Source organism: Corapipo altera, unplaced genomic scaffold (assembly GCF_003945725.1).
Source record: "Corapipo altera isolate COAL_440 unplaced genomic scaffold, ASM394572v1 316, whole genome shotgun sequence".
NCBI classification, from domain to species: domain Eukaryota; kingdom Metazoa; phylum Chordata; class Aves; order Passeriformes; family Pipridae; genus Corapipo; species Corapipo altera.
Genome location: NW_020884974.1, coordinates 1,070,835 through 1,091,801, shown reverse-complemented (window position 1 = coordinate 1,091,801; position 20,967 = coordinate 1,070,835). Strand labels below are relative to the sequence as shown.

General features: G+C 46.8%; 1 protein-coding gene across 2 annotated transcripts; it reads right to left on the bottom strand.

The window, feature by feature from the left end:
- Positions 1–54: 54 nt before the first annotated feature.
- On the bottom strand, positions 55–19,244 carry RNF2 (ring finger protein 2). 2 transcript variants are annotated; one of them, XM_027665254.1, is made up of 7 exons: positions 19,070–19,244; positions 7,203–7,291; positions 6,429–6,589; positions 4,934–5,149; positions 3,945–4,217; positions 2,910–3,081; positions 55–2,466 (listed from the first exon to the last, which is right to left on the bottom strand). In XM_027665254.1, the coding sequence occupies exons 2-7, from the start codon at positions 7,287–7,289 to the stop codon at positions 2,365–2,367; spliced, it is 1,011 nt and encodes a 336-aa protein (XP_027521055.1). In that variant the 5' UTR covers positions 7,290–7,291; positions 19,070–19,244; the 3' UTR covers positions 55–2,364. The 2 variants fall into 2 exon arrangements, with proteins under 2 accessions (XP_027521055.1, XP_027521054.1); XM_027665253.1 differs by lacking the exon at positions 19,070–19,244 and adding an exon at positions 18,777–18,844.
- Positions 19,245–20,967: the final 1,723 nt, after the last annotated feature.

Sequence of the window (20,967 nt, the reverse complement as noted above, 5' to 3'; positions counted from 1 at the left end):
CCAGGGCTTCTTTTATCAGCTACAACAGGAAGCAGCACTGAAAGTTCCAACAGGTTGTTGATAACACTTTTGCTTTTATTGTCAGTTTGAGCATTTCAGTGGGACTTTAGTTGGACAGGAGATAAGTTAGGCTTACCCATACCTAACATGTTATGTACTTAAAAATAACATGGCTTTGAAAGGGGCAAGAGTAACATCATGTTGAAAATAAAATAGTTTCTAGCACTAAAGAGTCACAGTGCAATCAATGGTTTAATCAAACAACTACATTATATATATAATATTTAAAGAACATAAATATTCAGCAAATTCACTACAACATGAAAATAAAAGCTTCACATTCTCCCACACTTTTTGAAAGAACTGGGGACAAAGTGACAGACAGCTCCTAGACAGACTGCTCAGCTTCACAAACACCCCTCTTGCTTCAGGGCCTGTTCATCCCTACAGCTCTCACCCTGGAAGGGATGCTGACAACTAATCTAGAAGTTTCCCCATGAATTTAAAGCATTTCCCATGGCTGCTCCCCCACCCCCCCAGTTATATTCTGTGGACATGCACTACTAGTCTATACAGCAACGTTTCACCAGAAAGTAAGAACATATTTCCTTAAGAACTGCCCCCTCTGTGTTCTGGGGCTTCAAAACTTCAAGTCACAAACCCCCACGTTTCTCCAGTCAGAGAAAACAATTCAGTTACTCAAGGAAGCCTGTGCAGTTTTCAGCGGGATAAAGCTGACCTGGAACAGCAGCTGGAAAGGACTCGTATTTACAGGTGGTAGGAAAGCCTGGAGCCAGGGAAGGGTAAATCCTTCCCAGGAGAATCCCCAGGCATTGGAATACTGGTGTAGCACATGCCAAAACCAGTGGAACTGCGGGCAGCACACAGGAGGAGCAACACCGTGGTGTGAAGTCTTGCTTCTCACCCATCACCAGCTCTGCCTCGAGCTCCAGGTGCAGAGGTGAGGGGTCATCAGCAAGTCCTCCAGCAAAGGGAACCTCGTGGGGACAGAACATCCTTCAGGCAGGACACAGGGGAAGCAGCTCCCCCAGAGCCACAGCCAAGCCCAGAGCCTGGGCAGAGGGGTGGAACATGCAAACAGCAGCTCCCAGGCCTCACGAGGGCCCAGTGCCAAGCTGGAACACTCAAACCTAAGGTTAAGACACTCAGTGGTACACGTTGTCAAGTACTAAAGTTGTCTTCCAAAGTGCTAAGCCATGTTTGTTAAAGCTATGGCAAAGGAAAATAAGGAGAATCTTGGAGCAGCTTATGGCTGAAGTCTTTCCTACTCGCACACCAGGATAAGGTCGCTGCTGGGGTGGCACAATTCCCTAAAGCAAAGCATTTTGATGGCCATGTGCTGGAATTTGGGGGATTTGCTTTAAAAAACAAGTTTTCCAGACAGTTCTTTAGAGCACATTCTAACACGCTCACAATAGAGATCCCACTCCAGGGAACAGAGCAGGGCTGTGACACTTCCACAAGATTTACTTCCCTTAAGCTGAGAGGCCAGGGCATTGTCAGAGAGGCCAGGAGGCAACCATCAACACTGGCACATCCTGCATGGGGAAGAGTTACGGGTTTGGGTTGTTTGGGCTTGTTTTGACTGGAAACCAAACCATTCTCATGAATCCCCTTGCCCCGAAGGATCAAATTAAGCCCAGTAAACAGCAAGGTTTCCAAGTTTTCTCACTGCAGCTCTGTTTAGAATCCCAGAATCCCAGAATGGTCTGGGTTGGAAGGGACCTTCAAGACCATCTCGTTCCACCCCCTGCCATGGGCAGTGATGCCTCTCACAAGATGCCAAACTCACATTTGTTCACAAGAAAATGACTTAATAAACCTTTCCTAGGGAATCCTAGGATGCAAGGCCATCCCAAATCCATTCTCTACCAATCTTTCAGATGGAGAACTGGTACCAAATTCTAACATTTAACACCTTCCTTGGCATATGCTACTATTGAACAGACTTCCTTGGCCATCCAACACTCAATACTTCACAGAGGCTACTGTAACTGTGTCAAATGTAGGAGAAATCCAGATTTACCTGGACAAAATGAAGACATTCCAAACTGGAACACTCGCTCAGTTATCATGCATTAGGAACAAAAAAAGCATGTCAAACACTGGAATGCACTGGATGGAGAAGGTCATTTAGTCTCCTAGGGAAAAACCAAAAAACCCAACCCAAAGACTAAATTAAATACAACCCAGAATACTGTCTAATCATATTACTGAGTATACTGAGGGTGCCCGAAGGCAGTACGTGTATTGTCCAGGAAGATACTGGTGGTGCCTTCTTTTCATATTAAAGAAGTTGTAGCTATAAAAAGAGTCAGTCCCAGCCCAGTTTCCCAGCATGGCCTATTTGTGCTCCTTCGTGGGCGCATAGTACAGTTCCATGGGCTTGTTCACCTTCCAGTACTTCTCACTGACCAGTTCCAGGGAAAACGACCCATTTAACACCTGGAAGAGAAGAGCAAGACACAAATGAAGTAAATCTCCTCGTGCTGTAAAACAGGCTCCTTAAATAACACTTCAACGTGTTGCCTTGAAGGAGTCCCCAGTAATGTGGCACGAGTTACAAGCTCACCAAACCCCAAGGTTCTCAGATGAAGTGTTATTTTTCCCTCGTCCATTTTAACTGGAAAATAACACCATAAGCCAGCTTGTAGTTAACTGCACCGCTGCATTTTCCCAGAGTAATTTATATGCCTCCTTTTCTACCAACCAAGCCCCTGCTGTCTCCATTTTCCTGACAAGCAGCTGATCATCTGCTTCTAAATAACCTGATGCCATGGATTTTACCCTAAAGCCAACTCGGGACAAGTGCAGCTGGGTGGAATTGAATCAGATTTGTCTGAAGGACATGTTACCAGTGGGGTTTAGTGTGGGCCAGAGGTGCTTACAGTGTACTGCTCGTTGGCAGTGGCGATGTAGATGGTGTACTGCTTCTCACTGGCCGTGTCCAGGTTCATCTGGTTGGATTCTCCTTTGCTCCGAAGCTCCTCCAGAGCCAACCTCACAGCCAGGTACTTGGATAAGTGATCCACTGTGGCATTGCCCGAGGTCTTGATGTACCTGTGACAGCAACCACAATGTCTGAGCAGCAGGGATGGGGAAAAAAACATCTGGAATGCCTCCAAATATTAAACACCAGTTGTGAAAAGGCCTTTAAAGACAGCTCACAGCTGGAGCTTCTCACAGATTGACAGACACTACAGAGACATCTCAGCAGAGAAAGCCAAGAAGAGACCTGAGGAAACTCCACAACACTACTTGTTGCTGTGAGCTAAAATTTGCTGTCAGTGCTTGGACTGGATTATGAACAAAAAAAAGCCAGGAAAACCTTCCAGCCTGCAAATCCTGCTGGCACAAAGCTGCTCTGAAAACTGCTGACACTTCCACAAGGTTTGTTTATTCCCAAAGAATCTCAGAATAGTAGAAAGGGGTTGATACTACACCATCATCCCACTACCTACTGTGAACTGCAATACTAAAAAAAAAAACTTAAAAACATCTTTATTTGTGATCAAAGGCTTGAAACAGCTCATTACTGTAATTTTCCAACAGTTGAGCAGTACCTGACTTGGAATAGGAAGAGGGAAGGAGTGCTTATTTGCATTTGGCACTGGCACAGGGTGCCCAGAGAAGCTGTGGCTGCCCCTGGATCCCTGGAAGTGTCCAAGGGTTGGACACACAAGGGTTGGACAGGGCTTGGAGCAACCTGGGCTAGTGGAAGGTGTCCCTGCCCGGGGCAGGGGGTGGGACAAGATGGGCTTTAAGGTCCCTTCCAACCCAAACCACTGTGTGACTCTGTGATATGGCTGAACAGGATGTTGTATGACCAAAGTAAATGGATTTTTCCAAGCCCCAAGAGGTGAGAGAAGCCAAAAGCAGCAGCAAGGAGGAGCAGAGCACACGGAGAGGAGCAGCAGACTGACCTCGTCTGCGCGCTGTCGTCGTTCTCCATGAGCTTGGGGTGAGGCTTGAAGACCAGCTCGATCTCACTGGCCCCATCCATCACAGGGTCTATGGCCACAGTGGTGTTGTTATTGTCCAGTTCCAGCCCGGAATCATCCGAGGTTTTGGTCCTCTTGGTGCTGGGCCCTGCCTCCTGGTTGCTGTGTGTGGAGGCGTTGCTGCAGTGGGAGCTGTCTCCGTTATCCTCTGCTCCGCTGCCGTTCTCGATCTGCTGCTTCTTGCCCCTCTGTAACCTGGGCACAATAAATACAGACCAACCCTGATCCCCACTCAGAATTCACCCAGGGGACAGGCCCTGTACAAATATTAATATTTTTTTTAGAAAAAGATTCTCATAGACAAGGTCATTAATTTTTTCCTATCCCTCAAACAACTTTCAGACACGTTTTAAGACCATTTTAACTCCATACAGTTGCCTTTCAGGCAATTGCAGACCATTATTTTCATCTAAATATGAATCCACGTGTGATTAAAAATACAAATCACACCATGCTTCACCACAACAGAAAGTTTGGAGTCTCTTTCCCAGGTGGCTCTTTGAAGTTTAAATGGACACTGGAAATTTCACTACAGTGCAATCACCACATATTCCAGCCTGTGAGTTAAGTTGCAACTAAAACTTAAGTCCTGGTATTATGTGCATTTATTTGCATGGAAGGGTAGTATTTTGGTACAGAATTCCTTGTATTATGGGTTGTTATCCAAGACATGACAGCCATAATTGGGTAAAACTAAGCTGAAATCTCCATCCGGCCACCACAGGAGTTGCAGGGAGCAGTACAAAGGTTTCTCTTAGTAGGCAAAAGCTTAAAAACTGTTTTGCCAAAGGTTGACAATTATTTTGGCAGACTTCAGAGGAGAGGAGAGGACTCTTAAGCTACACAGGCAGCATATTTTTAGTCTGAAGGCAAACGAGGTGACACGTGGACAAATGACACGATTAACATACCTGTTCATGGCCTGGATCTTTAATCCCTCCTCGATGCTGTGGCTCAGGGCTTGCTGGTTGTTGTGTTTGCTGATTCTTGCCAGCACCCTCTCCTGATGAGCCTCATATTCATCTCTGCTCGGGTAAATCTTGCTGATGAGAGCATCGAAGTTGGGGTCTGGGCGCAGGGATCTCTTGGAAACGAGCTTTTTGCGACACGTGGGACATTCTTTGTTGCTGGACGTGAACAAGAAGGAAGCAAACGGCACTAACTCTCCAGCAGGGACAAAACTCTGCCCTGCTGCTGCCATTCTTAGTCTAAGGGCTCGCTAAGACTCAGTATTTATAGTAAATCTGGGACGGTAGTTGCAGATATTTAAACAAAAATCCCAAACATACCTCTCCCTGCTGCTTTTTTATTTTAAGGTATGTCTGAACAAACTGTGTTTAGACCAAGGAGTTCAAAAGTCCCACTCTGCCAACCGGTTCTTCCCTTCGCTCTCTGGCTGGATTTTCACCTAGAAAAATGGATCTCTAGTGGAAATTATATTAAGGCACAGTCTTAGGAAGAGGGAGGGTGGGGAGGCCCTGGCACAGGTTGCCCAGAGGAGCAGTGGCTGCCCCTGGATCCCTGGAAGTGTCCAAGGCCAGGTTGGACGGGGCTTGGAGCACCCTGGGCTGGTGGAAGGTGTCCCTGCCCATGGCAGGGGGTGGCACTGGATGGGCTGTAAGGTCCCTTCCAACCAAACCATTCTGGGATTCCGTGATTTCTAGCACTCACAGGGCAAAACAAAGGCTAAGAAATCTATTCAATTGTTCAAGCACTAATTACTGGGAAAACTAACCCAGTCTTGTCCTTCCTACTATTTGTGCTCATTTAACTAAAACAGCAGGATCACACCATCTTTTTCCTGAGAGAGGAAGAGGCCTCAGAAGCTGAAAGCCCGGTGTCTTTACTCCTGATGGTTTGTTTCCCTCTAATGAATTTTTCCTAATTACTCATCAGAATTTACCCAGGCAGAGCAAATCAAGCGTGACACAGATAATTGCCATTATCAGAAATAAAACCATCATTGCCTTAATTGCTATTGGTTACCTCAGAATTCTATCTGGGAAAATATGAACGTGTAACTGAAGAATACAAGAAAAGATATTTGCACTTTAGCACAGGAGTGAAGCTTGGAAGCAGAACTACAGCTGAAGGCCACACAATCTGAAACTTATTATTAGGAAAAGGAAGAATAAGGGAAATGAAATTTATTTTTGAAAGTAGCATTTGGTTTACTGTTACTGGATTAAACAGTTAAAAAAAAAAAAGAATATAAAAGAGGGTTTCAATTCCTTGCAAGAAACAGAGTTATGGGATGGTTTCTCATGAGGGAAGAATGACATCTGTGTGCCAGAGATGGCTGGAGGTGGAAGAAGGAGATGTGAAAGGTGTACAGTGACTGTCCCACATGAACCCTCAGCCTCTCCTGGCTCCCCTTTCCCGCAGTGCCACCGCGGTGTCACCCACCCGCTCCGCAGGGCCGTGATGATGCAGTCGGCGCAGAACCGGTGCAGACACTCCTTGGTGGTCATGGTGTTCTTCAGCATGTCCAGGCAGATGGGGCACATCAGCTCGCTGTGCAGGCTCCGGGGGGACACCACGATCTCCAGCCCATCCGTGATGGCTTCCTAGTGCCATGGAAAGGAAAAGTTCTTTGAAGGAATTTAGACACTGCCTCATGGAGGTGGCGTGTGTTACTACAGGGAAACACGGCAAGCAGACAAAACAGGACCTACATAAACACATCAAACTGCCAGCAAGGCCAGTTCTGTAGCACACAAGAAAGACAAGGAGCTACTGGAGAGGGTCCAGTGGAGGCCATGAAGCTGAGTTGGGGTCTGGAGCATCTGTGTTATGGGTAGAGAGTGCGGGAGCTGGGCCTGGTTAGTCTGGAAAGAAGACTGAGGGGGATCTCATTAATGCACATCAAAAACTCCAAGGTGGGTCAGAGGATGGTGCCAGACTCTCCAGCGGTGCCCACTGACAGCACGAGGAGCAATGGCCAGAAACTAAAACACAACAAGTTCCACCTCAACACGGGAAGAACTTTCCATGAGGGTGACAGAGCACTGGAACAGCTGCCCAGGGAGAGCCTGGAGTCTCCCTCTCTGGAGACATTCCAACCCCACCTGGACGTGTCCCTGTGTCACCTGCTCCAGGTGACCCTGCCTTGGCAGGGGTTGGACTGGGGGATCTCCAGAGGTCCCTTCCAACCCAAGCACTCTGGGATTCGAGGATTACCTGAGGTGTTCTCTGCAGTTCATACAGACTCAGCTCCCAGGTCTTGCTCAGGGGCTGCGTCCCGTTGGTCTGCACGGCCTGAGACATGGCTGGGAAGGAGAAGAGAAACAAGCTCAACACTCCTGTGTGCCCGGTGCAGGATCCACTCCCTCTCCTGAGCCAGTGGAATTCCAGATCCTCGCAGACACAGTGGCCTCTGTGCCAGCAAAGCAGGAGTTCTGGGGGAACACTTATTCATCCACAGCTCCACTGATAATCTGTGCTCTGTGCCCCTCCAGAAAAACTGAGGGAGCCAGTGAGCCATGAACACTTGGCAAAAATCAACTGAGTTGTTAAACAAAAGTGACACGGAACTGAAGGCCATAAAACTTCGGCCGTGCGATGCCAACGCTGCAAACGCCACCTGATGTGGAAAATATTCCTAAAACATCCACTCACAAATGTGCAGAGGGGTCCAGGAGGGTCGGCCTCCTGACCAAGGGGAAGGGCAAAATTAGACATGACACAAAAACCAGCTGAAAGTGCTCACTGGGGCACACCAGGAGGGCTTTTCCTTCCTCCTGAAAACACACCGCATGGAGTTTCCAAACAGAAGTTTAGGGAATGCTGAAAGTTCAAGTGCAACGCAGTCACTGACCAATAAAACAAAGGATCACACAGAGAAACTGCAACGCTGTCCCATCAGAATTTCAGGATTATTGGATGAGATGAGGCAAAATTACCACACATGGTCACTGCAGATGTGAAAAAGTGAGGGGAAAAAGACAGAAGAAAAGGATGTTTCTGAACAAAAGATACTCACACTGGCAATCCTTCCCACCTCTCCAAAAATGCCTGCCTTGAAGTGGGAAAACTTACCCCAAAATGAGGAGTATGTTTAAAAAACTAAATGTAACCATAGAAGTAGCAAGATTACAGCTGCACACATTTCTACTCAGTGGAAGAAGTGCTTTCTTCCTTTCTTTTACCACTTTTTTAAACCTAAATTTGTATTTCCAGACCCTTCAATTCAGCAGCCAAATGCATTTTCTATCAGCATCTACCACATACATTATAATCCAGTTTCCAACTCATCAAGTTCTATACGAAAAGAGCCAAAAACTCTCTGGAGAACAAGGTTACTTTGTAAGGTTTAATTAATTGTGAAGGGAAAAGCAAGAGAAGCAGTGCAGTGAAGATTATTAGATCTTCTTCCACCCAGGCCCAGAAATCAGAGTTTTCTCACCTTAGGAAAAACGAAGGAGAGGGGAAAAAAAGCCTGACATAAAGTAGCCACATCCACTGTTATGGCTATTAAGTAGAATCCTGGAATACTTTGGGTTGGAAGGGACCTTAAAGCTCATCTAATTTCTCCAGGTTTGATTCCCTGTCCCTCCCCTGCTCCAAACAGCAGCTGGAAAAAGGGAAACAAGCTGACATTTGGTGTTTAGTCCTAAAACTTGCCTGGTTGATTTGTGTCTTTTGTAGAAGAAAACTGGAAACAGGGGGATTGTTCAAGATTATCAGAATGCGTCAATTTTGATTTATCCTACCCAGGCTGTTTCTCAGTTCTCTGTGTTGTTACAGTGTTAAAAACAAAATAAAACAAATGCCACCTGTGCTGTTCTTAAGGAGCTCAGGAAACTTTGGATTGACTTTATAAATCCAAACTTCACCCACAAGCTGAACAGTGCTGGGAGATGAGCCTGTGGCTCCAGGAAAGAGCAGGACATCACTCCAGCTGAAAACTTCCTATTTAAGCCTGATTTCCTTGGAAAACAGGGCTTATGCAATCCCGCTCTTTGTGCTCATTTTCTAAAACAAATTTGAAGAAAAATGGTTGGGGTTCCAAAACTTCACAAGAAAATAAGTCTTGTTCCTGAAGTGCTGGAAAACAGGCAGTTACAGGGAAAAAATACCAGTGTGGAAGAGCCCGTGGGAAAGGCCCTTGGATCTCCTGCCTCCTCACCAACTGGGGAATTTATGCCAGTGTCCTTCTTCTGAAGGAGGTGTCTCTCCTCCCAAATTACCTTGCAGACCCCCCAGACCCACCAATACACCATGGCTCCTTGACTTACATCTCGAAATTTGTCATTTAGAACAATTTAAGGCTCCCTATGTCGGCACTACATTGGTTCCCTAAAGTTCCTATGTTGGCACTAACAGTGATGGTTGTCCTGCTTTAACCAGGGAACCAGAGGCTTTCCCCTGGATGCCCCCAGAGATCCCTCACAACCTGGATTATGCTCCAAAATGCTCTGCAATGCCTATTTTAGCCCAGGCAAAGGCTAAAGACCATGTGCAGGTGTGGTTGTGTCAGCACACCCTGAGGGCAGGGAAAGGCCAGAATGGTGCCAAGCAGCTGGAGCAGATAACCCACAAACCCAGCCACAACCACAGCACCCCAATGCAACTCTAAACAGTGTCCACATTTCTGATACTTCCATGAAAAAAAAAAACACTTTTGAGGAAAAAAAAAAATTGCATCAGGCTCTTAAAAAAAACCTATTACACATATTTTTACAGAGTATTAAAATCTTAGAGATCAACTGATTTCTGTTCCAAGTTGTAAAAGGTAAATATTTAGACTTAAAACAGTAAGAGTTAGACTTCTCTTTGGTGTGCCAAGTTCAACAGCACCTTCAGCCATTCTGGTTTTTCTTTCCAAAGGATTAGGTCCTTTAAAAACAGGTATCATACTGCAGTTACTTGGAGGCTTAAAAGGATTAGAGTTTGGGGTTTTACTCTCTCTCTCATACTATAACTAGTACCGGGGGTAGACTGCATGTTTTCACAAAGTCTTCAATTCCGTCATTCATTTAAATTTATTCAATTATAAAAGGCTGAAATTTAAGTTTTTTCTGCTTTTACTTTCTGACTGAAGAGCTTGATTTGAAAAAAAAAATTTCATACAATTCTGGAAGACACTATTTGAAGAAATCAATCTTCCCTGCAGTTCACTGGCAGCTCTATGTTCAGTTATAATGCAGGACAACTAAGAGCAGGTTATAATCCAGCATTACCTTTAGCATTCACACTGTTCAGAAAGTTTGTTCCTCTCTGGATCAAAAGATCCCTGGGAGACAGTGGAATCAGGTTCTGGCCTGGAGCTCAGTTTGTTCCCAGCTCTGAACTGAACTGCTCAGTGATCCTGAACAAGTGTGTCACTGCATCTGCCTGTGCCTCGCCTCCCTCCTATTGTCACCACTCCTCCAGCTGCCTCTCCTGAGTTTATGTGGCACTGCCTCTATTGACCCTGATCTCCAAAGGGGCTCAGCTCAGGAGAGCAAAGTCTTACTGAAGTGGCTTTAGTCCCTTCACCCACCAGGCCTTGTCCTCCCAGTGAAGTTCAATGTCACAACAGCCCCCACTGGGAAGGTTTTCACCTCCTGTTTGCAAACTGAATTCAATATTCTATTTGCCACGTGCACAGTCACCTTCCCTCGACACAATCACACCTGAGCTTCGCTAACACCGAGTTCAACCCCATGGCCCTGATGTTCAGGGTTGCAATCACAACCCAGTGGCTCTGTAGGGCAGCTCACCTCCAACACACAAATTAGGATACGATTTGCTCTCCATCATCACCGTCTGCTTCAGACATTAAAATCCCATTTAAAACCTCGAGGAGTTTGTGCTGTGGGCTCATGCTACGAGCCAGCCAGAAAGCAACAGTTACCTAAGGGACCAAAACCAAAATGAGAAAGTATTTCCACCCAGCATCGGAGACAGTCACACTCAACTGTGGTGGGGATGTGGTGGGGAACAACCTGACCTGCTTTTACCAGGAGGTTGTGTCAGATCACCTCTGGAGGTCTCTTCCAACCCAAATTATTCTGATGATGGAGTTCTCTCACTATCAGAGACATTTATCCTTAGTTTTGCTGTGTAGAAAGTGACCCAGCCAAAAAAAGCCAACAGCAACTACCACCAATAAACCACTGCCACAATGAAAAGCTGAAGAAATCTGACCTTTTACAATCTTTGTGGCCAATTATTCTGTGAGCATCCTCCCTGCCCACATAAGAAACATCAGAAGGCTTTTTTGGGACAACAGTGACCACTGGTTTTATACAGAGTAGAATCCATTTGTCTGAGCTGTTGAAACAGCAACAAGGGAATTGGGCCCTCAGACACCTGTTATGTTATAAAGAACATCCAGCAAATCTGCTTAAATGGGAGTTTTCTTCACAAACACATGATATAGCCATGTATTTAAGAAAAAGAACACTTAGGATAGAGCTGTAAGTGGGGGCAGGTTAACCATCCATCTGCAAATTCATGAGGATCAGATAAAAAAAAAAAAATAAATCAATGTTATCAAGTGAACAGTTCCAGCTATTCATAAAATGCCTAAAAGTATATTAATGGGCTAATTTCAAAATTATTACCAAACACTTTATAGTTAATACTGATGGGTAATGTGAGCTCCTTTGTAAATGCCTGCCATGGCTAAAAATGAGAGGCTCCCAACACGTTTCAAACATTTTGCACACATTAACTAGAAGTCTCATGTGCACAGCACAATCACAGCCAATTAAAGGACCATAAAAGATGCCAAATTAATATAAAGTATGAAGCTGAAACTCCAAATAGCAATTCCAAGCTTCAAGAAGCCAAATCCGATAACAAATAACAAGCATTTGCAACACCGCGCTTTCCACCCAGGTGATATCTCAGCTTACAAACAAACACATCCTGGGACTGTCTGGGTGTGATGGAATCACTGAATCAGAATAAAGAACAAGGGAGAAGAGACACAGAATTGTATCATCACAGAATTCCAAAATGGTTTGGGTGGGAGGGACCTTAAATCCCATCTTGTTCCAGCCCCTGCCACAGGCAGGGACACCTTCCACTAGCCCAGGTTGCTCCAAGCCCCGTCCAACCTGGCCTTGGACACTTCCAGGGATCCAGGGGCAGCCACAGCTTCTCTGGGCAACCTGTGCCAGGGCCTCCCCACCCTCACAGGGAAGAATTTCCTCCAAATATCCAATCTAAACCTACCTTCTTTCAGTTTTAAAACCACGTTCCCCTTGTCTTCCATGCACCAGGTGTCTTAAGCTGTGCCAGGGGAGGCTCAGGTTGGATATTAGAAGAAATTCTTTCCAGAGGGGGGAATCAGGCATTGGAATGGGCTGCCCAGGGAGGGGATGGAGTCACCATCCCCGGAGGTGTTGAAGGTGAGAGTGGATGTGGCATCAGTGCCATGGGCTGGGAACCACGGCGGGGTTGGAGCAAGGGCTGGACTTGATCATCTCAGAGGCCTTTTCCAACCCGGCTGATTCTGTGATTCTGTGATTCTGTGATCTGTGCTCCATGAAAGAAAGAAACCAGCACACCAGCAACTCCAGGGCCAACAGTGTTGCTGGGAAGCAAGAAAGGAATCAGATCCATGTCAGGGCATCATCCCTGGATTCTGAACTGGGCTTTTGATAGAGTGTATTTAAAACCACCTGCATCATTACAAACTTCACCACCACCTTCAGTCCTCCAAAAATCCTCACAAATGCCAGCACAGTCCTCTCACCGGGGAGGTTCAGGTTGGATTTTGGGGAAATTTCCTCAGTGAAAGGGCTGTCAGGCACTGGCACAGCTGCCCAGGTCAGTGGTGGAGTTCCCATCCCTAGAGGGATTTAAAAGACACGTGGATGTGGCACCTGGGGACGTGGGTTACGCTCGATGTCGGACGTGATGAAACAACTTAAAGCAGATTTACCCTCTCACTATTATAAGTCATTAAAAATTAAACATGTCATAACCACCCTGGCAATCCCAATTTAACAGTGTTTTCACCTGGTTCCTTGCCATCCTATTTTCCTCCTGTATTTACAGAAGGAAATGAAGAGATGAACATTCCAATGTTTTGATCAATTGTATCAACATGGCCCCACTATGGCTGAGAAAACAGTTTCACTATAATGAAACCAGACAACTAATATTAAAACAAAAATTCTATCTTCAGATGGGTCCATCCAAGTCCCACTGAATGGCAGATAAGTGATGGACTGGCACAGTGGAGAAGTTCCTAATACAATAAAACTATCTGTAAATACACCAGTGGCAGATGTTGATGTTGACACACTCAAAGCTGTGCCAAGTTGTACATTTAAATACTGAGAAATCGGAGGTTTGCCAATCTATAAAGAGCAGCAGCAAAGAGAGACAACCTCAGTGCTGCCCCGGAGCGCTCCCAGCCAGGAAGGAAAGACATTGCATAATTAATTCAAGACCACAGACTCAAAAATGTCCCAAAGCAGCCAATAAAACTGAGGAATGCAGAGAAATCCAAGGCATGGGCACAGTTTAACAGCCGCCACAGCTGATTACACTAAAAACCTTCTCCCAACATGACTGCCCCTCTCAATCACACCAGATCCCAGATTTTAGTTTTCCTGATAACTAGTCCCAAACTTCTGTTTTCCCACAGCCTGCCCAGAAACTTAAGAGGTCTTTCTCTTCACCATTAAAAAAAAAATCCTTCCTTGAAAAGCAAGTAACGACACCTAAAGCTGTGATTATGGAATGTCTGGAAGCTGCTGGACATCTGACAGAGGGAAAAAAATCATCTTGGCATTTCTGACACCACAGCCTTGGAAGCACATGGTCTTTTACACTTTCTTCACTGTATTTATTCTCCTGAGAGAGTGTTCCACCTGCTGCCTTAAGATATGGGATCTTCAGTCGTCATTCCCGATGTCCTGGACCTGAGAGGGACTGATCCATGGAGCATTCCCAACCTGGCTGCCAAGCTGCTCATCCTGGGGTGTGACCTCACACAAACCATCTGCTGTGCACAGGGACACCTCTGGAAGGGTTCAGTGGATCCAACGCTGACAGAAGTGTCCAAAGGGACATAAATTCCTCCTGGTTTAGATGGCAAGGGCAGTAAGGAAAAAAAAAGTACCAAATTACACTTCTTATGGTACTCCAGGCTGTTTGATCATAGTGTTAAGAACAATCACATACCTTTGGTTTGTGATTTTAAGTTGGTGCTTCTCTGTGTATTTAATTAAAAAGCTTAGGGGTTTTTTTTAATCTCAAAGAGATTGATTAGAAAACTTCACAGGTTTTGGTACACACACCAGAAAAAAGGCAAACATTGCCCACTGTTCTAATGCATCAGGCAGTAAGGTTACTTTAATCACTAAACCTCAAATCCTGGTACTCTGCCTTTTACACCATCGATATCTTGTCCAAACTAGTATTAAAATATGCTACAACATTAATGCTTCTGCTAGGAGTGAAAACAAACCCCACAACTGTACAGGAACAGCAGCTTTTCACTGTTAATGTGGGTCAATAGATCAGGCAAGCACTTGACCTCAACCGTGCCAGAGACCTTGGCCAACAACTCAAATAAAAAGCAAAACAGCTACTACCAAGCCATAATTTAGCCCTGTGAAGCAACAATATTAAGCAGAACTCTGGGGGAGTAGAACAGTGATTTTATCTGCTAGTTGTTAAATTTTATGCGAAGCTTCTCATATTAGGAAGTCTGTGTGTTTACCCAGGTGAGTTTCAAAAATGAACTTTTTCGTCTCTTAAATCCACCTTAGACTTCAGAGTTAATAACCAACTGGGATGGAGTAAAGCAAAAATGCCTTTCTAATATTCATTTCAGTACTGTATCAGATAGGAGGGATAAAGGACTGAAAATTTTTGGGAGCAAACAAAAGTAAACCTTCAAACTCCAGAAAAGCCGAATCTGTCGCAGCAACTAAATTCACACAAACAGGCCAGGAATGACATGTGTTGCCTTAGGATATTGCTAATGAGATTTTGGGGTTTTTGCTTGCCCTGCACTGCTGGCACATTTTTTTTTTTGAGGTGAACCACTTTCTTGCTGTCTCCCTGAAGTAACAGCTGCCAAAAGCAAGACCTGACCACTGCAATCAATAAGGTGAGGTTTGATCATTTCAACTCCTGCAGCCTTTACATTTGCTGTGCATTTTAACACAAATCCTTGGAACATCCCTGCACTACAATTCAAATGACCTTTCCCATCTCCACAGAGGCAGCAAAGGTTGGGTCTCGGGAAAACTCAGTCTTTTCACTTTTTACACTGGAAACATGGAGAAATACAGTTCTTGGCTGGTGATTCTGCTGGTAAAAATCACTTCTACAGCTACAGTTATACCAGGAGGAAAAAAACCAACACCCAGCTGTTCACTACCCAACAGCTCAACCTACTTTTGGTGGTGAAATGAAACCCACTGATTCCATTCTGCCTGCAGGACTTTGCAGTCCTGAATGTAACACTGAGCAAACCCGAACCTCCAGCCAGAGGTGTGTGCACATTCCAGGTTCCTTCCTGACACCTGTGGGGTCAGGTAGCTCAGTTATCCCAACCTGCAAACACGCAGACAACTTCAGGGTGACTTGAAAATGGAGCTAGAGAGCTGATACATTAATATTGCATATTTAATTTCTCTCCAGGGCCGTACCTCCTGCTGCCCCCACTGCACTGTTCCAGCCCTCAGGCGCCCATCCCGAGCCCAGGGTGGAAAAGTTGGAAAGACCCATTTTCCAAGACAGTCTAAACCCAAAGGCATGTGGAAATAACCACATTAACCCTGAACTCCAAAGCTTGAGGAGCCAGCACAGATCTGCTTCTATTTCCATGGGGAAACGAAGGGGGTTTGAGATTTTTCATCCCACCGACAGAAAAGCTGCTCATCACCTTCCTGGACAGCTGCTCTGGGGCAGTGCCACAGCATCAAGATGCTTCTAAGCACATTTTTAGAAGCATCATGAAAGTTCAAGTCAAACACACTGTAGTTCAGGTGCCCTGGGATCACAGCCAGCAAGCCCTTTGCATCCTGCTCTTCAGCACACAACACACCTGCCATCCATCCCATTTATTAACAGCAAGCACCAGTTCTCTGCTGCATTTACGTTATAGGAACAATTCTGAGAATATCAGATCAAGAAATATGCTTGGATTCCAGTTTTTCCAGAGATATGTTAGACAGACAGAAAGATTTCCCCCCCCACTTAAGCAGTTATCACAGTGAAGCCACAAGCAACAGCGAGAGAATTTTCTTGATGAGAACAAAAGACAGCTTGGCTGTTAACAAACAGAAAATAAACTCCCCCACAACCCTTGAGAGACAAAAAGACTCAAGCCATCTCATGTATGATTGACTTAATAGCTACAATAAATATATAGAAGCCAAATTGTTAATTTGGCAACGAAGCAGCTCTCGCCTAAAGCTGGGTGACAGCGAAGAACAATTTGCATTCCAACGACTCCCTCACAAATAAGATTGTACATTTTGTAAACAGTACTACAGGAGCAATATTCACACAGTTTAACCCAGTAATCATCCAAAACAGTGTAATGCTATCACCAAGAGGTGAAGAGTAAAGCATGGATTAGGTTTTTAATTAGTTAGCAGAATATTACTGCTAACTCTCAGCTGTCTGCAAAGGAGCCCCACGATCCAGAAGTGGGGGCAAAGCAGAGAGGGGTAATTCCTAAAATATTTCTCCACTGCAACAAGTCTAAACAGCTCCATAATATTGAATGCTGCTCATTCCTCAGAAAATTAAGAATTTAGGGTCAGCTTCGAAGGCCAGTTATTTTCATCAACAAGAAGAACCAAGCTGAGCTTCAACAACATCCCTTCTCCAATCTCTTTTCCTCTCTGTCTATACCATTATTAAGCTGCTGATCTATTCAGAAAAAAATAGGTAAAAGGTATTTAGGGAAAAAAGATGGAGGGAATTCCTTTACTCCGATATTTCTTTCCCGCATGTTCCTAGAACTGGTGCTGCAGTAAGAGCAGATCCAGTGCTCCTTATAGGAAAAATACAACTGAGCAGTCCAGACTTGTATCTTGGTTTTTGAAGCTCCTTTTTCCCCCAGTTCCATTCTTTTTGTAAGCATGGGAAAGAGTTTAAAGAAAGCTGCAGAAATTCAGTTCTCCCAACATCTATTTCACATCCAAGACTGACAGCTTTCCTGTGGGTGCCAACCACATTCCTCCTGGTAACACAGCCCTGAAAACGCCAGAACTCTGCTGTAATCCCCCAAGATGCCCAACCAAGTCTCTGTACTCAACCCATTACCACATATCACTCCTAAAACACAAAGCACCATTGATAAAGGGAGACCTGTGCAATTTATTTTGCCAGGGCCTGCATATTATTTCCCCTCTAAGACACGACAAGCAGTGCTTTTCTTGGCAGCTGCAGCAAGGCTGGGGCTTCAAAGTTTTGAAGCCACAGGTCAGGATTTCAGCCACTGAAGAAGTGAAAAAACACCTCGAATGCAACATCTGTGTCCCTATATTATTACAAAGTCAAACACAAAAAAATAAGTTAGTTTTTAAACATTGCCAATGACGATTTGCAGGGTCAATAAGGTATAAAGATGTTCCAAACTTGTCATTGTTGAAAGGGACCATTACAGAGCCAGACCCAGCCAAAAAGCTCATGGCTGACACTCAGCTCACACTGCCCAGAGAGAATTCCTCCCACCTCCAAACAACTGACAAAGTTAACCCTTCAAACAAATACATATTTTAACACAAATTACGCTGCTTATCCATTTCTGCTGCTGTGCCTCTCTCTCAGCTGACATGCCGAGTGCCAGCTCTGAGCTTGATATGATGTATAAGAAAGTCAAATGATCTCATTACACAAGTTTTTAATGAAAACACAGATGAATACAAATTAGAGTACCTCTGCAGGGAACTCCTATGACAAATGGAGCTTTTGTCAGTGAAATGAGTGACATATTTGATTAAAGAACTTTCCCCAAGCAACAATAATTTCCCCCGCACACCAGTCACGTTCTTTCAAATGCAAGCAATTCCCTTTAATCTGCAAAAGCCCGTGTGCAGTGCACAGTTATTACACAGAGCTACAACCACTTCCAAACAGGGCTGAATTATGATTTATCACGCTGGAAATCATCTTTCTCCACTAGCTGTCCTCTGGATTCCTGCAGAATTAGGCACTCGATCCAATTATTTTCCATAGGAGAGGGTCTGAAAAACAAACAGCTTACAAAAATCCCGAGGAGAACATTGCTCAGTGCTTGTTTTACACGAGCACTGTGCCGTGGGTTTGGTGGAAGAGAGGCAAGTGATTCTGGAGAGGCAGCTACCGCAGAGTGAACAACTTGGCAAGGAACAGGTGCTAAATTCGTATGGGAAGCAGCGAGAGCGGGTGCGAAGGGAGGAGGCACATCCACAGCTCCCGACACAGCGGATTCCTGCACCTGCTGCCCCGCGGGAAGCGACATTTTCCCAGGAGCAGGAGCAGCCGGGTCGCTCCGAGCACCAGCTCAGGAGCATCACCCCTCGCACACCCCGATGCGCGGGGCTCCGGCGGAGACAAAAGACCGCGGACGCAGAGCTATAAATCATATGCACCATCATATTTTACGGAGGGGGCGATCCGCGGCCCCAACAATACCGGCTCCTGACCGCGTTCATCAGCTCTCCCTGCCCAAGGACGGCGTTTCGCAGTGCCGCGCTCCGGGGCTGCCGCTGCGGTACTGCGGCTGCCATGTGGGGCGGCGTGCGCTGCCCCTGCCCGCAGCTCCCCCGCACCCACAGACACTGTGTACGCACATATACACACCTACATGACAGATACACATCGCCCCGGGGGTGCAGCCCCCCCGCCGGCCCGGGGGCGGCTCGGTGCCCGCAGCCCGGGGTCGGGGTGCGCTGGGGCCGCCCCGCCACGGCTCCTCCCGGACAGCCCGGCCCCGAGCGGCGCCCCCCGCCCCGCAACGCCGCCCGCAGCCTCCCCTCCGCCTCCCGCCCCGGGGCAGCCCCGCTCCGGGCACCGGCACCGCCCGAGCCCAGCCTTGGCCTGGCCGGCCCCCACAGGGACAGCCCCGGCGGCCCCGCCCGCCCGGCCCCGCTCACCGAGTGCCGCCGGGTCCCGCCCGGGTCCCTCCGGCCGGCGCTGCCGCCGCAACCCCCGCAGCGCAATATGGCGAGCGGCGGCTCCGCAATGGAGCTCGGGAAATAGAGGGGAGTTACATATTCATGGCCGGGGCTGGGCAGGGGGAGCGCGGACGGGGCCGCCGAGCCCGGGCCGCCCCGCGCCCTCCTCCGCCTCCCTCCCCGCAGGAGCCGGGGCCGCTCGGTGCCTTCCCCGCCCTGCCCACACCCCCGGCCCCGCCGCCTCAGAGCGCTCCCTTTCCCCCTCCGTCCCCCCTGCTCCCCTTCCCCTCACGGGGATGCGGCACAGAGCCCATCGCGGCTCCGCTCCGCACCCCCTGACGGCCCTCACCGGGGCGGAGGGGGATGAACGGCGCCAGGGCAGCCTCAGGTGGGACACCAGGAGGAATTTCCTCCTGGAAAGGGTGGTCAGGCCTTGGCAGGGGCTGCCCAGGCAGGTTTGGAGTGCCCAGCCCTGGAGGTGTCCCAGGAAGGCCTGGCCGTGGCACTCAGTGCTCTGGGCTGGGGGACAAGGTGGGCATCGGGCACAGGGGGGATCCATGGGCTGGGAGGGATTTTCCAACCGCATCGATCCTGTAATTCCCGCAGCCTGCAGGAGCTCCGTGAGGAGCGAGGTGGCCGGATGGCGATGCCCTGGACGGAGCGTGACCTGCCCCGGGCACCACTGGTGCCGCAGAGCCAGGTGAGGCGATGGAGAGCAGGGATTAGGTTATATCTGCCTTAATGTCTTTGGGCACGAGCAGGTCCATCAGCCCCAGTGGGCTGAACTTGTGGCCTGTGCTGGGCTCCCCTCCCTGAACTCCACGGCTCCTGGCCAGTCCGGCTCTTGGCCACCATTCCAGAGAGAGGGACGTGCCCGCAGTTCGTGGGCCCTGGAGGGAGCTGGAGCCCGGGCAGGCAGGGCAGCGTGGCACCGAGCCCAGTGCCCGGGCACTGCCACCCTCACACTGCTCCAACGCGATGGAAACTGAGGCACGACTCGTCCTGCTCCTACTCACCATACAGAATTACACATTCCAGGGTTTTCAAGCATCCCCAGTCCACTCCGCGGTCGTAACGTGAAATAAGCATTTGTCTTCTAGCATCTGCCTTTTAATGTTTGTTAAGTTAAGATTGTTTTTATGAGCTTTGGGTTTTTGGTGGTGCCTTTATTGGTCTTGGCATTAACTGTTCTATAGCAAAAGCAAAGCAGTGTGCTTAGCGTAATTAAACGTGGTGCGGGTAAGAAGTGAACAGAGATCACCTTGTGAGACGTGAGTTTGAATTAATACTTCAGTCTTTAATCATGCAGCAACATAATTAAGATTATTCAATATGGAGTATTTAAGCAACTCAATATGGAGTATTTTAAGTTTTCCTCGAGTTTTACAGTTAATATTCTCAGAATATTAAAAAAATCCTGGCTTGGACTGTTACTGCTTTTTGCAAAACTTCACATGTTTTTAAGAAATTCTAGCCTATGTCAGGTTATTCCTCATTGTTCTAAGCAACTCTTTTTATGGAGTACCTTTAACTCCCTCACACTCCCTGTGACCTACACCGCAGCCTATATAATTAATCCTCACAAGAGCTTGATAAAGTACTCAGTGATAACATCTCTGTTTTCTAAGTGTGATCAAATGTCTCAGCTAAATCTCAGAGGAGTCAGATGGGGACAGGATTTAACAGTCCTTTTTTTTGTTCTTGATTAGGTTTCCTTTTTTTAAAATAATTATTTTTCTTCAGTGGTTCATGTTGAGCTCCTTCAGTGTTAAAGTTCAAAGCTGGTACAGAACAGAAGACAATCGGGTAAGTTGCTCTCTTTAGAATCACACTAAGAGTTAATGACTGAAATTTTCTGGTGTTTCAGCTGTTCATCA

What these genes read in the sequence shown, in the direction of transcription:
- RNF2 (XM_027665253.1), bottom strand. An exon ending in AACTGCAGAGAACACCTCAG is followed by an intron (nt 6,590 to 7,202) that starts GTAATCCTCGAA and finishes CCATGGCACTAG; the next exon opens with GAAGCCATCACGGATGGGCT. An exon ending in CTGCCAACGAGCAGTACACT is followed by an intron (nt 2,467 to 2,909) that starts GTAAGCACCTCT and finishes CTTCTCTTCCAG; the next exon opens with GTGTTAAATGGGTCGTTTTC.